The sequence below is a fragment of the Amblyomma maculatum genome, chromosome 3 (genome assembly GCF_055883805.1).
Source record: "Amblyomma maculatum isolate TAMU_Amacu chromosome 3, ASM5588380v1, whole genome shotgun sequence".
Lineage (NCBI taxonomy): Eukaryota > Metazoa > Arthropoda > Arachnida > Ixodida > Ixodidae > Amblyomma > Amblyomma maculatum.
In genome coordinates this window covers 15,598,553-15,615,805 of record NC_139346.1, presented here as the reverse complement: position 1 = coordinate 15,615,805, position 17,253 = coordinate 15,598,553, and the positions used below count along the sequence as shown (strand labels likewise).

The 17,253-nt window shown below is 50.2% G+C and overlaps 1 protein-coding gene across 1 annotated transcript in view; it reads right to left on the bottom strand.

The window, feature by feature from the left end:
• Nucleotides 1-17,253, bottom strand: part of LOC146194269 (polyamine-transporting ATPase 13A3-like) — an 813,351-nt gene that overhangs the window by 678,971 nt on the left and 117,127 nt on the right. Inside the window, exon 7 of the mRNA XM_084596520.1 lies at nt 9,838-9,915. Coding sequence (XP_084452646.1) covers nt 9,838-9,915 — 78 coding nt within the window. The remainder of the gene's footprint in view (nt 1-9,837; nt 9,916-17,253) is intronic.

The following is a 17,253-nucleotide window of genomic DNA, read 5'->3' as shown; positions in this document are numbered from 1 at the left end:
ACGTCGATGTGCAGCACAAGACCTGGGACGAGGTGCTGCCGTACGTCACATTTGCGTATAATACAGCCCAACAGGAAACAACGCGCTTCACACCATTTCGACTTGTGTACGGGCGTGAAGTTCAGAGCATGCTCGATTCCATGCTTCCGTGCCCAGATGATGACCAGCTTCCGCCAGGTGCCCAGCAGTATGCCATCCGCACTGAGGAAGCCCGCCAGCTTGCCCGTGTGCACATCGGACGGCAGCAGACCTCTGACGCGCACCGCTACAACCTCCGGCACCGCCAGGTTCACTACAAACCTGGGGAACAAGTCTGGGTGTGGACACCAGTTCGCCGTCCAGGCTTGTCAGAGAAACTCCTTTCCCGCTACTTCGGGCCGTACAAAGTGTTGCGCCGTGTGAGTGATCTCAGTTATGAAGTTATTCCAGACGGCGCCGCAATTTCAAAACGTCGAAAGCCCAGCTCGGACATTGTGCACATTGTGCGGCTGAAGCCGTACTACCAACGATAACGCACGGCCACCTCCTGTGACGACTCTCTTACTTTGCACACCGTTCTCACCGCCCGTCTTCACTTTTTTTTCCATTTTTTTTTCGGAAGGGGGAGTAATGCCACCTAGCGTTGCCAGGTGGCGCATGACTGAGTGAAGGACGACGAAGTGTCGCTTGTGGGTTTTGCGTCTGTGCTGCTCACCGCTGTTGTATCGGAGCTAACCCCTTGATATTCTTGATATCCTCAATCTCCTCGTATGTGACAATATTATACTACCTCTTCTCGCAAAGCCATCTTGGCGTTGGAAATCTTTGAGCATCAGTCCGGGCTGCAATCTTCCTGGGATGGAACGCGTTGCTTCTCGCAAGCGGACGCATAGTGCATCGGTTCCGTGTCGGCGCCACTGACGTGTCGGCCGAAACGTCAGTGGCCTCCCCGCCTCATGCCACCAACCAAACACTGCCACAGGCATGCAATGACGCCCACGACCCATGCCATACCCGCACCCTCAGTAAATTATTGTAATCATCAAGCCCTGCGTGGCGGCGAACTTGCGGAGTGTGTTCCAACAGGGCGAACTGGGAGCGGCTCTCACCGCCTACCTTGGCGAACAGGCGGTCGCCACTCTCAACATCTACCTGGCATGGGACCAAAATCTTGTTCTAGTAGGCACCCAGGACCCACCCACAGCGCACTGCCTAATTCGCGACTTCACGTTCGGCATCTGCAAGGGGCCCCTACCTATGGGTGGACATTTGAAACAGCCCGGCGAAATTTGCCGAGGTGTGATCTCTGTGGGTAACCAGGACACAAGCAACACCCTGAAAGACAAAGTGCAGTGGCGAGCTGGCGAGCTCGCACAAGTACGCATGCAGGGAAAGACAGACAAACGTTGCGATTCTTACTTTTGTGGGCAAGGTGGTGCCGCGTTTTGCGCATTCCGATTCGGAACTAGCTGTCGTGCGTGAATACAAGCGTACTGTGCCGGTTGTTGTTGTTGTGGCTGTAGGAAGAAGGAAAAGAAAATGCAAGGGCCTGCTACCGGCTATATAGCTGAGACACCTCCGGTGCCTCGGGCGGACAGAAGTGAAAATAGAGAAGAAAGAAACAGAACCGGGAGAGAAAGACACGCGCCGCAACAGCCGTCGTCCGCCACCAAAGTGGTGGCGGGTGCTACGACGGCCTACAACCGATAAAAGTTCGGTGGTACGCTAGCCCCCGCCGCCTACCTGTCCCATCTCCAGCAGGGCCATGAGCAGCCCCACTCCGTCCCCCCCTGCCTACTGTTCCGGCGTGTGTGAGGTGTGGTCCTATCGGGCATCGGGCAGACACGTGTCCTGCCCCGGGCCCCTCAAAGTGCGGCCTGTGTGGCCAATCTGTGGAACTGACTCCAGAAGGCGCAACTAAACATGAATGTAAACCAGCGTGTGGCATCTGCGGCTCGGCCCACCCGACGGGCTCACAGGATTGCACGACAAAATTCCGAAGACTTCGGATTTCAGAAACAAACCCCGGCAACATGGCGTCTTGAAAACAGACACACCTGGCAAAACGCCAGATCACGCCACTCGCGGAGCCACGGTGTCCGCGGAGGTAATGACAGCGCGGAACGCGACAAACGCGCCGCCGGCTAACGTGACAGTGACTTCAACTATTATTCTTCTCGCAGCCTGACGTGTTTGAAAGGAAAGATGGATGGATGAAATATAGGAGCGCCCCCTTTAAAACGAGATGTTAGCTGTAGCTATCAAGCTCATTTTTCTCAAATATATTATTTATTGTTCTAGATCACTTAACTATAACAACATTCGATTTACTGAATTTTTGTTGCCAGGTTAATAATGTTATGTTACATTTCTGCTTTTAGGCCACCAATCTTACAATCGTTTTTTGCTACCTTCTACCACAAGTTAATTTACCCCGTCACTGGTATCTCTATATCCCAGGGCCTCAGGAAGAGTGACTGCGCCTGTATCGAATTCCGGATGAATACCATCACATTTTAGCATAAGATGGGTAATTATTTCTGTGGATTTACCACATACTGCACATGTGTCATCTTCATGGTTAAATTTCCTTTTGTAGCTGCATGTTCCAAGGCACCCTGATCTAGCTTCAAAAAGTAGGGCACTGCCTCTTGAGTTATCAAAGAAAGGTTCCTTCCTGATCTGCCTTTTCCACTTTCGGTATAGCTCCACATTCTGTTTCTTCCATAGAATTTATCCAATGTTTACCTTCTGTGCTTTTCATCTGTTGCTTAGCGCTCTTTATTTCTTCGTCCTTGTGACTTGCATACTAACGGTTATTTTCCTAGTTCGTTTCCTCCATTGTGAGTCAACGCTCTTATTTAGGTATTTGAACACGTCAGCTACCCACCGGTTCCTGTCCAATTTCCTCAGGCGTTCCTTATATAATATTTTACTCTGAGCTTCCCTTACTTCGAAATATGCCCAGCCCACATCTCCCTGCATCGCCTTATTTGCGGTTTTGCCGTGGGTACCCAGTGCTTATCATCCGACGGCTTTCTGATTAATGTCTAATGCCGACTGTACTGCGTTTAGGCACAAAACCGGATTTCCGAAAGTAAGTCGGGGCACATGGCGAAGAAGGCGCCCCCACCGCCTCCAAGCGGCAAGGATGGAAGACACTTCTCGGCCCTTCAGACAACCTCCTTGCTTCAGGCAGATGGCGCAGCCGATTGACACGGATAGTCTCCGCCCATCTCTCTCACCGCCTGTGTGGGAAAACTAATGGAGACTATGGTGCGCGACCGGCTGTTGAGTACCTTGAACACAGACACACTTTCTCGGAAACCTTGTTCGGAACTCGTCCCCACAGATCCGCACAGGATGTCCTTCTCCAACTTAACAGAGAAATTCTCAACCCATTCGAACGCCCCCACAATGACCGGGTTGTGCTCGCTCTATAGTTGAAAGGCGCTTTCGATAACGTCACAAACGCAGTGATACTGACCAACCTAAGTTAAACACACTGTGGCAGCAATACTTTCAATTATATAAGACGATTCCTTACATATACGGACAATCCTACATCAAAATACAAGACAAGGAACATGGACCATTCATGCTCTGCACGCGGGGCACACCTCAGAGCGCAGTTCTCTCCCCCAAGCTGTTTAGCATTGCCATGATGCAACTGCCGGGCCAGCTGGCTGTGGGCGAAGGCGTGGAGCGCGCTCTACGCAGACAACATCTCTCTCTGGGCCACGCAGGGCAGCTTGGCCGACATGGAAACCTACCCGCAAACAGCGGCAAGCATAGTGGATCGCTATGCCCGGCATTGTTGTCTTCAACGTTCCCCCAGACATCGGAGTTTGTGCATATCCGCCCCTCTCCAAGATGCAGGACACAAATCTCCCTCTTGCTTACGAGTGGTCCCATTCATGAATCAAAAGAGATCAGAGTGCTCGGCGTCTTCATCCATCATCAAAGACAGAACACAAGCCAAGCTCTGCCATGTGGGGGACCGGGTAGACCGTATGGTGCGCCGGGATTCTAAAAACGGGGGGGGGGGGGGGGTTGCGAAGTATGGATGCCTTGGGGCTGACAAACGCCCTCGTAAATATTCGAATCCTGTATTCGACTCCTTACGTCCACTTGCGGAAGCACGAGGAAGAAACCGTCGAGGTGATCCTCCAGAAAATCATGAAACGTGCCCTCGACATCCCGATCTCCACATCTACTGCTCGGGTCATGACCCTAGGGGTGGTGAACACTTTCAGGGAGTTTCGGGAAGCACATTTTATTAATCGATATACCCACCTCACACAGACTGTGTCGGTTTGCCGCCTTCTTGCCCGGCTAAACAATCAACATAAATAGTCCACAAAGAGGTTGTGCATTCCAGAAAACTGGAGACGCGCCCTCAGAGTGCGGCCTCTACCTGCTAACACGTCACGAGAAGACCATAGTGGGCGGCGCCTGGCGCGGGCAGAAGCCTTCGCCCGCCTCTATGGCAACAAATCAGGCTTATTCTACGTGGATGCCTCGGCCCACATCTGGGCGGCTGGTATAAGGCTGCAGTCATTCATAACGGGAACACTGTCGATGGCCTACCTTCAAGGACAAATCTATAACACACGCTGAAGAGGTAGCCATTGCACTCGCCGCCTCAGACCACCCCTCTAAATATATCATCACCAACTCACGAGGGGATTGTCCGAAGGTCACGCAAGGCTGGACCACCCCCTTAGGCTATGGAATATATCAAAATTGCAGTTGGGACACTTACCCCGCGTGCCGATGTCTCGTCTGGGCTCCTAGCCACAAGGGTCTTGCAGGGAATGAGGCAGCTGACGCAGCCGCTCGCACACTTTCTCCCCGGGCAGTTTGTTCGCGACTCGAATCGGCTGAGGACATCGATTCCAATCCGGCATACACATTCAAAGACGTAATTGTCTATCGAAACTCGCATCGAATATACCCTAACCCCTGCAAACAGTTGGGAAAAGCGAACGAGAGGCTGCTCCTGCGCCTCTACCAACACGATGCTGTGCCCGGAAGCACTTCAACATTTTGACTCCCAATTCACTAGCCAGTACCAGTACTGTGGCTAGGAGGCAGACACCTACCACATGGTATGAGCCTGCCAACAGAACCCATCCCTTCTCCCATTCTTAACCCTTCCCAGGAGGTCTGGCAGGCGTCCACTGCTCGGCTGCTGCGACCTACAAGCCCAAAGGGCCTTAACGCGGCGTGCGCGGGCGGCGGCAACCGCCAATGGGGTCCCTCACTAGGGACTCCACCTAGTATTTGTAATGCCAAGGTCCTTAAGGCTCCACGCCAAACAACATCCTTCTAAACGTAAAATAAATGTTTTTACCCCCACGACCCGTAGCGTTGGCACCCTTCAGCGCACGTCGCGAACTGATCGCCCACTCGGCGCCGGCTATACCTTCACTCAATGCCAAAAACCGCTGCTCCCTTTCCCCAATATTTGTGTTTCTTTACATGGTTCTGTTTCGCACCCCAGTTATGTAACCCCCCTCACATAATACTCCAATCGGAGTCCGTGAGGTATTTGAATAAACAAAAAAATAAATAAATAAATACTCCATCTTCAGGCCGTAAGCGTGGTCCCGGCGGTAACCACGTTTGACCTTTGACCTTTAGACGACCCCACGCTGGCAGGAGCTACCAACTTGGGTCTCTCGTTTCACATGGGACGGTTATTTCATAATCAGCCTGCTAGGACCCTGGCATTCCCGTTACCCCTATAGGCCACTAAGGCACGTTCATATCGTTTGTGTAAGGCGGAGCTCTATATGTGGGCTGAGGAAGAAAAAGAGAAGAATTCTCAGTCACCCGCAGCTATTGCTTTCGCTCAATATTTGGTTCAGCAGCATTGAACCCTTGTATTTTTTTCTCTGCTCCTCCCCAATCCGGCACCTCCCTTTCTTTCCCTCATCCGGAATACGTCTTCATGGGTATGAGTCAGTGCCAGCAATGTGGCTTTGCCACTGTCGGTATTGTATACGCCTGAGTCGCGGCCGCCGCCTGGTGGACGGACCTTTCTGTGTTTAAGTGGGTGTGCATTATGAGTTCTTTGTTTTATGTACGTAAGCGTTGACTAAAAAGTAAAAATAGAAATCGTCGAAGCAGTATTAAGCATTTTTTACTTGTGCATACATCTAGCATCCGAGTACCCAAGTATGTCCCTCTCTGCTACTACGTATGTATATATATATATATATATATATATATATATATATATATATATATATTGTGAAGAGGAAGAAGTGCACAAGGAACATGCCAGTCAGTGGCATCGTGATCGCTGCGCGTGCTGGATCTGACTGTGTTCGCTGCCGCTGTGTTCGCCGCTGATCTGCTCAGTCCTGCTGATCAAGTCCTGTTCATTATATATATATATATATATATATATATATATATATATATATATATATATATGGCATAAGTGAATAGACGTACTTGGTTGCTAAAGGTTATACAAAAGTGAGAAAAAAAACTTCACACTGATTCCAGTTTTATTTCGAGTCGACGTTTCGGCAGAAGCCCTGCCTTCCTGAAGGCTGAGGGTATATGGTTCTTGCTTGTCTTCTTGTAGTGTTGGCAACTCAACAGATGATACAAACTCGGACGACAGAATATGGGCACACACAAGCGAACAAACACACACACACACGCACGCACACACACACGGAGAGCTGGGTAGGCACAAAGTGTCAAGCCATCCACCCAAGGCGCCGGCCGGGAGTCAGCTGTATACAATACAGGCAGCGGCGGAACAACCTCGGAGGAAAAAAAAGAAGAAAAATGGGGGACGGTGTTCACTGCAGAATGTTGAAATAATCTGCGGTTCTCGATAAAAGATGTGAGCGCCAAGTCTGAAGCAGGTTTTTAGGAGAAGTGGCCGACTATGACTGGTAAGCGCGCTCGCTTGGAGATATTTCTCTCTGAACCTGTATATCCTCCCCTCCCTTGCCGGACCCACTGGCCCAACAGGGGAGAAAAGAGAGGAGGCATTGCTGGTTAGAAGAACCTGTTAGCGGCAAGTGAAGACCGAGCCTGCTTAGAGCGGTAAGCAATTTGCGGTAAGCAAAGAGGGGGAAGAAAAGAAAAGTGGGAGACGGTAGAATGGTGAAATACTTTGCGGTTCTCGCTAAAAGATGTGAGCGCCAAGCCTGAAGGAGGTCTTTTCTAGAAGTGGCCTACGGAGGACTTCAAAGAAGCGAAAGAAAAAAAGGAGAAAACGAAACCGGAAGGAAACGAGGAAAACTGTTAAGGGAGAACGCTTGATACGTCAAACATTATGATGTCGCAGCGCTGGCAGGCAAGGACAAAAGACTAGGGACACACACAACTGCGCTGAACTTACAACTTTATTTTGAATGCTTTTGATCCGCGCATTTATAATTGACAGAAGGAATTGGACACGCAAGCGCACTCACAAGACAGATATGTCAATCTCAGTAGCAGCATTGCAATATCTCGCAATCTCAGATGCCGAATCGCAATCGCAGTAGCTGTATTGCAATCTCAGTACGAGAAGGCCGCGCCACAAAAAAAACGACCGTGGTGCAACAAACACAGAACACGCTATAAAAACAGGGCATAGAAGCAAGCAAAAACAAAATGCAGCGTGATAAATGAAGAAAAAATGGCATGGAAGAGCCAACCATAAACAAGCCAAAATCAAGAAAAGGTGAAGATGCATGAAAAACGGCCAACAAAAAAACATGCCAAAAACTTCAATGAGGCGAATGATAAAGATGGATAAAATTTCATCAAAGAGGCAAGAATTAACAGCCAAAACCTCAATGAAAGCTAAAAAAAGGTGAAAAGATGACGTCAGTGAGGTAAGAATTAACAAAATGAGGTAACAATTAACAGCAAGACCTCAATGAGTAGCTAAAATGAGGTGCATGGATATCGTAATTGAAGCGAAATCAGCAGGTTAAAAACGAAACAGAGAAGTAAGAAAAGTCTTTTACATGGCTTGGAATGCAGAGTACTCATAAAGACCCGGACAAGAAGGCGATCTCTTTTTCTAGAAGGGCTACTGAAGGCAGGCTGACGCAGTCTGTTTTCAGGTTGTCAATGAAGGCGGCTTCAATGTCGAACGCCTCTACAACGAACGCCTCTACAGCGAAATCACCTGTATAACAAAGGATTTCGTTTGTCCCAGCCGAATTCCTATCTTTCATATGTATCGTGAACGGCTCTACAGTGAAGACCATTACAACGAATTTGCCTGTACAACGAAGGAATCTAGCCCCCCCTAACGGCTGATTTGTTGCTTTACAACGAAAACACGCAGCGGCACACTGAAGATTGTAGCAATCAATGAAGTTAATGTATGAATGGAAAAAATGTTTGTAAACGAGTCTGTTAATGTGTTTTGTCGCCAACGTACGCCGTCTCCTCAGTAAACAGTTGTATACACGCGTGGAGAGCATTCATACACGCTAGTTCGCCTGCGTTTTTGTCAGGTAAGTGTCTCTTAGTTGCCGCGCACGCATAATAAAGATCATTCAGCCTTTAAATTACCGCGATCGTCAGAGCTGCTTAAGCAGAAAAGTGGAGCCTTATGAGTATAGGAGGCATCTTGCGGAAAACGATTGCTTTGCCTATTAAACGCGACAGCCGAAGAGTGCTCGCGACTGCCGACAATGGCATGATTTTGCCGCTTCTCATGAAGGGCACAAGGACGCCACGGACCGCAACTGTCTACGTAAGGTCGCAAATAGGAGGCGGTCGCTTCAATGCAACAAACAACAGCGGCGAGAGACATATAGCGCACTGCCCTGTTAAAAGAAAAGAGCTTGAGCTCGGCGGCGCTCTACGCAATAACAGACGCCTGAGCGAGGCAAAGCGTAGAACGGGGCCTGAAAGCGGCGGCGCAGCAGGCAGCGAAAGACGCCACAAATAACGTAGAGCGCAGCCCACCTAGAGGAAAATGGGCGCAATTATCCGGCTCAACATGCTGCGAAAGGACTCAGCTCAGTTTGAAGAAGAAACGTGTCAGCAGGAGGCAGCTTGACACGTAGCGGGAGAAGCAACATATACAGAGAGCACTACATAAATAGAAGAAAACCGCCTAAGATGGCACGAGAGGTAGCGTTCATATGGACCACTGCACAGGAGGATGTGTGGTATGCTCTGGTGTGGTGTTCTACCTTGGGGAGCGAGAGTTCCTTCTCCAATGATCTCACCCCTTTTCTACCGTGTCGAATGGAAGTGTACAGGGTGGTTTTCAGTTCACCTTGGTACTTGTAATATAATGTAAATATCTGTCACTTCACAGCTGTATATATCCCAAAACACATAAAGACATGTGTAATATACACAATGTGCATGCAATTGCTGTATATGTTTTACTATATCTATTGTCAAAGTATTGTAAACTGTGTATAATTTCATTTAAAGTGTCATTCAAAATTGTATATATCATCATTCCGATCAGCCCATTATTAATTTTTTTTTTCGAAATGTAAGTAGTGAACTTTAATGTATTTCCTCGGCTTAAGGTATGTTATGTGCAATGTCTACTGTGGTTAAAAGTGTGCGTTTTCGGTTCTGATCATTCGTAATTACACATGTCAGTGAATAGTGTCTAATAAAACTTTTTCTAAACACAATTTTTAATTGCTAATATACTTCTCTTCATGCAAAATTGGATAACATTTTGACTTAATAAGCATTTCTCAGTTCGTTTTGTGTGAGTCATTTATTTCATCCATTCTCTCGCCGTATAATAAATTACATTACAAACAACAAATATATTCTTTGACCCGGACATACTGTGATATTCTGCTAATTAGCCACAGAACATGAACATGAATGCTTGAATGGTAGACTTACTGCTGCTCTTGTTCTTCTCTGGAGTAGCCATGGTAGCGTTTGAGGAGGTCTGTGCACTTTATACCCTTGTCCAGTCCGCTGTTGAAACAAGCCAGAAGGCATTAAGGCAGTTACATATACATTGCGGCCATACTAATTCGCTGGTACATACTCCACATCAAGCACGCCTACTCTCGCCTTGTAGCGGCACCACTGAAAGCTACCTGTCAGCTGCGGCGGAAGCTGGGATGGGACACACTCTCCAGCTGCCACGTTTCTGCAGCAAGCGTGACTGAAATTCACATGTGTAATTTGCCGTTTTTGGGGGTGCGTGAGGATAACGTTTTTTGTGACAGTGAAAAGGACGGGAACTGCTGCGAACCTCTAGAGAAACTATGGACCCCTAAAATGCGATTGAACCCGCCCCCCACCCTATGGCACCTCACTTTTCTCACTCCGATCTTCACCACTTCTCTTAATGCGCCTTATCACTCCTGTAACCAATATGAAACGCCGCTGATTCCTGCATTACTGCGTCTTCTGCAGGCTGTTTGGTGCGGCGTTCGAGGAAGCGCCAAATGAAAGACGCAGCACGGATGCCTGTATCGGAAAATAGGCGGGGTCACCTTCATACATGCGTGAATGATATCATGACCGAATATGACATCATCTTGACGTATCACACATGGTCGGATGTGACGTTATGATTTCGTCATATCCAGTTATGGCGTCTCTACTTATGACGTCAGCAGGTGATGACCTTATAGTCAGTCATCTGTGTCCTTATCATCACTGTCACTCTAAGTACCACTATCATTATCGGACACTGCCCCTAAGTAGCGGCGGCGGTCTCATGGAAACCGCGCTAGCATCAAGCTAGGTAAGGAGAACTAAGATACGTTTCTCACGTGCCTGGCGTGACTGTCAGGATGATCGACAGCTACACTGGGACAGGACACCGTGAGTACGGGGCATTAAAAGGCTTTCGCCTTCAAATGTCGCAGCAATGTGGGACGGCCCATTCCACATTCGTGCGAAATTCTTGTCGTAGAGAAGTGCCACTAATCACGGTTACGTCGTGAAGCTTACCTTGAGTGGATGTTACTCTTTTTGAAGCGAAAGCTTCACTATGGAAGGTAGCTCGAGCCATCAGCATAGCTCCGTTTTCACCTTGAAGGGACCTTGACAGAAACTGCGCATTTCCTTTCTTATAAACCACTTTACAATGAAAGCGAAACCTTCGCAACGACAGGTCTTCGTGTGACACCAAATAAGCCCTTCAAATGACTTTGACCAATGAAGTGTGCTTGCACGATTCCGTAGTATTCACCCAAATGTATAGGGAGGTGGTGAAGGCTGGCAGTTCCTGGCCTCACGGGGCTGGGAGGGTAGGCCAACGCCGCTAGCGGCGGGGGCTAGCCAGCTACCGAATTTTATCTGTTGTAGGCCGTCATCGCACCCGCCACTGCTACAGTTCGTGGACCACTGCTTCGGTGGTGGACGACGGCTGTTGTTGCGGCGCGCGTATTTCTCTCCCTCTTCTTTTATTGAGAAAGCAATACTACTTTCACTTTTCGGCGGCTGCGTTTCGATGGAGGCGAAACGAAGAGGCGTCCGTGTGCTGTGCGATGTCAGCGCACGTTAAAGATCCCCAGGTGGTCGAAATTACTCCGTAGCCCTCCACTACGGCTCCTCTTTCTCTCTTTCCACTTTCACTCCCACCTTCCTGCCTTCCCTTACGGCGCGGTTACCGCGCATTTCCCTTCCTATAAAGCAATCAGCAATCTACTTTCACTTTCAAGCCTTTGCGGTGCGATGACGGTGCACATAAAATGACCGTTCGCATGACCTCTGTGTGACGTCACGCCTAGAAGCTGGGCGACCAACTCGTACCATCTGGTGGTGGTGGGTGGTGGTGACTATGGTTTATTTTTGGGGAGAGGGTACTGGTCACGTCTTATGTTGGCCATCTTTGTGGCATCACTCTTGGTGACCAGGGGGATGGGGAAGTTGGGTTTAGGGGAAGGTTGGGGAGGGGAAGGTTGCTGACGCCGCCTATGTCGCCGCCATTTCCGCACGAAGCACTATGGGCCCATGCAGGCCTACAGAACAGAGCTGAGGCCAGACTCCTCCAGATAAATCAGGAGGAGCCGGTGAGCAGAAAGTTGGTTCCGAGATGGGAAGAGCAATTGCCCTTCGGTATCAGCAGGGAGACCAAGATTCCGATAGCCATTCAGAAGTTTCTGGCGATGGCCAGCGGAGGCTGGACACACGAGGAGCAAGTGTCCCAGTGTGCCAGTATTGCCGCAAGAGGGACAGGCTGGGCTGGGAGCTCGGCCACAGGCATACATGCGGGACGGAGTCCACGTGCAGCCTATTCGAAGTCGTAGGAGGAGGGATTTGTCCCTCCGTGAAAGTTTGTCAGAGAGCCGTTGGAGATGTTCACCAGCGGCAATACGACGGTCAGGATGGAAAGACCTTATCGACCTTCTCAAGAGGGGTCTTGAAAAGTCAAAAGGTGTGACAGCCTCAGTGACTGGGGCGCCGTTGTCATGCGCCGCTTTGGCCAAGGCATCCACCTCTTCATTGCCCTGGACTCCAGTATGTCCTGGAACCCAATGTAGGGCCGGTTGATACCCCGAGTCCTGAAGGGCTAGGAGACGGGCTCGGAGAATGTTGACCGAGAGGTTGGTGCCGTGGTAGATAGTCAGGAGCTGCAGAGCAGATCTGGAGTCGCACAGAACATTCACAGGTCCAGGAGGGACACTGGAAGCGATGAACTGTGCGGCTAGGTGTAGACCGGCCAGCTCAGCAGCTGTTGAACTGGCAGGGAATGACAGGCGGCAGGACCTAGACTGGTCTAGCTGCGGTGCTGTCATAGCAGCAGCTGCTTGGAAGGTAGCGGGTCGAACCGAGCCATCCGTAAAGAGGAGTGTAGATTCTCTACACTCCTCAAGGAGGGCTGCAGTTGTCTGCTGGAAGGCAGCTACAGGGGTGTGACTTTTGGTGTGACCATCCGTATCCAAAAAGACAGGAATTGGGGGTCGATTGGGTGGAGGGGGTAGGACTGAGAAACCTGGGACAGGACCGATGATTTCTCTGTACACTGTATACAGCTTACTCATACGAGAATGGGATTTGCTGTGCAGCCGTGCTAGGAGTGAGGCACCATCTGGAGCATGGCTGAGACGATCAATGTGGGTCAGTCCCCTCTGGGCGAGGAGAAGATCCAGAGGGTAGATACCAGCTTCCGCAAGGGTAGCGGGAATCTGTGAGGATTGAGGGACTCCGAGGAATCTTCTAATCCAACGCCTTCGAATCGTGTCGAGACGAATGACTCGAGTCGACCGAAGGGAAACGAAGGGAAGGGCATATAGGATGACCGAAGTCGCCGCTGCCTCGAAGAGCTTGATTGCCCAAGTGGAGGAGCAACCATTGCCATTAGCAAGGAGACGCTGGACTGCTCTTCCCACACGATCGAGATGGGGAATGAGGGCTTTGTCAGCTGGGATCCAGGTGAGACGGTCGTCAATTGTGAGACCTAGGTATCTCACCTGGCGTTTCCATGGAAGAGGGGTTCCTTCGATATGCAAAGTTGCAAGACGGCGGGAACTCCGTGCTCCTCTGGGATGGTAGACGAGGGCCTCAGACTTAGTAGCCGAGAGGGTCAATCCTTTAGATGATAGGAAGTACTGGACGCCGTCCAGTGCCTGTTGCATAGCCTTCCTAGCGGAGACAATACGTCTCTTTGGAGCTCGGATCCAGAGGGCTATGTCATCTGCATAGATGGAGCAGGAAACTTTGTGGATTCTGATCTGCTGAACGAACTTCGGCAGGCCAGCTAGGACGAGGTTGAACAGCCAAGGACTGAGGACTGATCCTTGGGGAACCCCAGATGTAACAGGACGAGGAGAGCTAAGTGTTTGCCCAACTCGAACTTGGAAGGTGCGATTGGAGAGGAACGCCGAGACAAAGCTACGCAGTTTCCCAGTTACTCCAAGGGCATCCAGAGCCTGCTCAATGATGGTATGGGGCAGGTTGTCAAAAGCGGACTGGACATCCATCGTACCATCTGTGCGGTGCGCATGAACGGCGGCCTAACTCCCCCTCTCTCCGCTAGGAGAACACTGAAGCGGCGACAGACTCGCGCCGTCTATGAGAGACGGCGGTGCGCATAATTACGATGCCGCCTACTGCTAAGGATGCTTTCGCAACCTACCTTGCTTAACCAAGCTAAGCCTCTGCCAACGTTTTTCCTTTCTTCTCTATTTTCTCTTCTGTCCGCACGAGGCAGCGGAGGTGGCTCAGCTACAGAGCCAGTAGCAGGCCTGTGCATTTATTTCCCTTCTTCCTAAAGCCACAACAACAACAACAAATGTATACGGAGCCTTCCTTTCCTCAAAACCTAACTTAAACGGGGAGGCCCGCCTCTTTTCGCCTGGAGCGAGCGGATGGGTCTGAGATGAGTATTAATTTTTCAGCAAAATTCCGTGTTATTGGCCACTTAGATCACTTTTGCCCTGGACGTTCATATACCACTCCTGACCCGGTGTGGTTATTTCCGGACCAAGATTTTCCGGACCAAGGCAAGCTTAATCTTACACCCCCCGGGGTGTCGCTGTGGTTACGGCGCTCGACTACTGTTCCCAAGGATGCGGGATCGAATCCCGGCCTCGGCGGCAGCTTTTCCGTGGTGGCGAAAAGCAAAGCTCCCGTGTGCTGTGCGATGTCAGTGCACGTTAAAGAACCCCAGGTGGTTGAAATTTACGGAATCCTCCACTACGGCGTCTCTCATAGCCTGAGTCGCTTTGGGACGTTAAATCCTGCAAACCAACCAACCAAGCTTAATCTTAATTCTTAATTGGTTGACAAGAAGGAAAAGGCGCAGTATCTGTCACACTTGTTTCTGTGGACACCTGAACCGCACCGTAATGGAAGAGAGGAAGATGGGAGTTAAAGTGAAAAGAGAAAAAGAGGAGCCGTAGTGGAAGGCTTCGGAGTAATTTCGGCCACCTGGGGATCTTTAACGTGCGCTGACATCGCACAGCACACGGACGCCTCTTCGTTTCGCCTCCATCGAAACGCAGATAAGTTTGATGACTTTTGATGATTTGGCCGCAACCGTCACCTTGACTATAGTGAACTGGAATAGACCGCGTCCGCAAGCCGCGTACGCAGGCCGAATTTGTAAGCAGGTCGCGTACGCAGGTCACACCGAAGCGCAGAGTGACCGTCCGGAGGACGTGGTCCGAGAGCCGTTCCGACTGCCATCAGCAGCACGGAGGCACTGGTGTGGGTCTAGTAAAAAGAGCGGCAGCGCCCCTTGCGGGAGGCGAGTCGTTTTGCTTCAGCCGTTCCGCTGGCGCGCGCCTCCGTTCGCGCCACTAGATTAGTATTCTAATTCACTATAGCCTTGACTATGCATTATGCTCTAGAAAGCACCGACATTACTGCCGTGAAGTTACGCGATGGTTCATGGACGGCGTTCGAAATGAAACGCCGATACCGAAGACCATCTCCGCCCCACAAACGACCTGCCGATGCCCAGACGCTAGCCATGACATCGACTCTGCCGAATCCGCGGCCACGCAGACGCCCTCCACCGTTGACCAAGAAGCGTCCCCTTCCCCGCCTGCCCTCGGAACACCTCAAGATAGGCCTCCGCCTACAGGGCACACCCAACCATGATACCGTAGGTTTCGCACGACTTACTGTTGCATCTACGCAGCCGCCAATGTCGACCACCACCTGGCGGTTACTGCCGAACAGGTGCGTATTCACCCCGCTAACAACACCGTCAAAGTGAGTACACTCGATTGTGTCCGTGCCGTATCTTATGCCAAGATCGGCACAATTAAAATCACTCACCAAAACAGTAGTCCCGTTTGCTGCCTGCGCCTCAGCCCAGACAGTTCCGCGCGGGGGATTTTGAAGCTAAAAGCTTCACTAGGCTAGTCAACGTCGGGTCTGGCGTGCGTGTGATCACTTTTAGCCGCAGCTGCGCATGCGCAAACTCGCCGAGTGACGTCACTAGGAGAGGCGCAGGTGATCGGCGCAGCCGGCGCCGAACGCTACTCCGCTGGTCGACCTTCGCCGTCGCCACGTGCTCTGGCTCTGCGCGTGTTTACGAAGTGAGCACCGGCGTGCCCTCAGCTTCCTCGTATGACACTAATACGCACACCACACCCTCTCGCCCTCATTTCGGCCTTGGCTGTGGCGCATCTGATAATGCTGCGAGGCATCTCGTTGAAAAAATGCAGACGCCCGCCATGAAAGAAGATCCCGAAGTGGTGGCTTGGAAGTAATTGGCCTAGAGGCAGCGATTATACGAGAAGCGCAAGGCCCAGAAGAGCGAGAGGCTCACCTCGCTAAACAACAGCAAAGAGATGCCGAACAGTTACGCAGCAGAAAGAACGAGGGGAATGAAAAGTACGGGGAACCTCAAGTACAACAATGGCATAAGCACAAGCTAAACCACAAGCATCACTGAATCTTTTCGCTTCGGATATCCAGGCTTAACCTAAGCTAAGCCATAGCCATTAGTAAGAAAGAAACGCATCAACCAATTAGCGGTGAGGGGGAGGGCAGAAGAGTTCAGGATCTCGCTGCAGAATAGGTTTTCAGCTCTGAGGATGGCGACATTACCCTAGAGGCAAGGAACAATAATTTCAGAGATATCATTACTGAGTGCGCGGTAGAAGTAGGCGGTAGAATAGTTAGAGAGGATACCGGTAAGCTGTCTAAGGAGACGAAAGATTTGATTAAAAAACGCCAGTGTATGAAAGCTTCCAATCCAACAGACCAGATCGAATTGGCCGAGATATCAAAGCTAATCAATAAACGCAAGGTGGCCGATATAAGGAAGTATAACACGGAGAAAATTGAGCATGCTGTAAAGAACGGGAGAAGCTTTAAAGCGTTAAACAAGAAATTGGGCATAGGCAAAAATTAGATGTATGCGACAAGGGACAAGGCGGGCAACGTCATCACTAATATGCACAAGATAGTCAAAGTAGCCGAGGGGTTCTATACAGATCTCTACAGTAGCCAAAGTAGTCAGGACAGTAATGAGATTGGCGCTAGGGAAAAACAGTCAGACGTTCCACCAGTGACGAAGGACGAGGTCAAGAAAGCACTAGAAACTATGAAAAGGGGGAACTCAGCTGGAGAGGATCAGATATCTACAGATTTGCTGAAGGACGGGGGGGATATCGTGCTAGAAAAACTGGCCACCCTGTATACGCAATGCCTGGTGTCATCGAGGGTACCGGAACCATGGAAGAATGCAAACATTATCCTCAATCACAAGAAAGGGGACTCTAAGGACCTTTAAAATTACAGACCAATCAGCTTAATGTCTGTTACGTATAAGGTATTTACTAAGGTAATCGCTAATAGAATCAGGACAACCTTAGACTGCAATCAAGCAAAGGATCA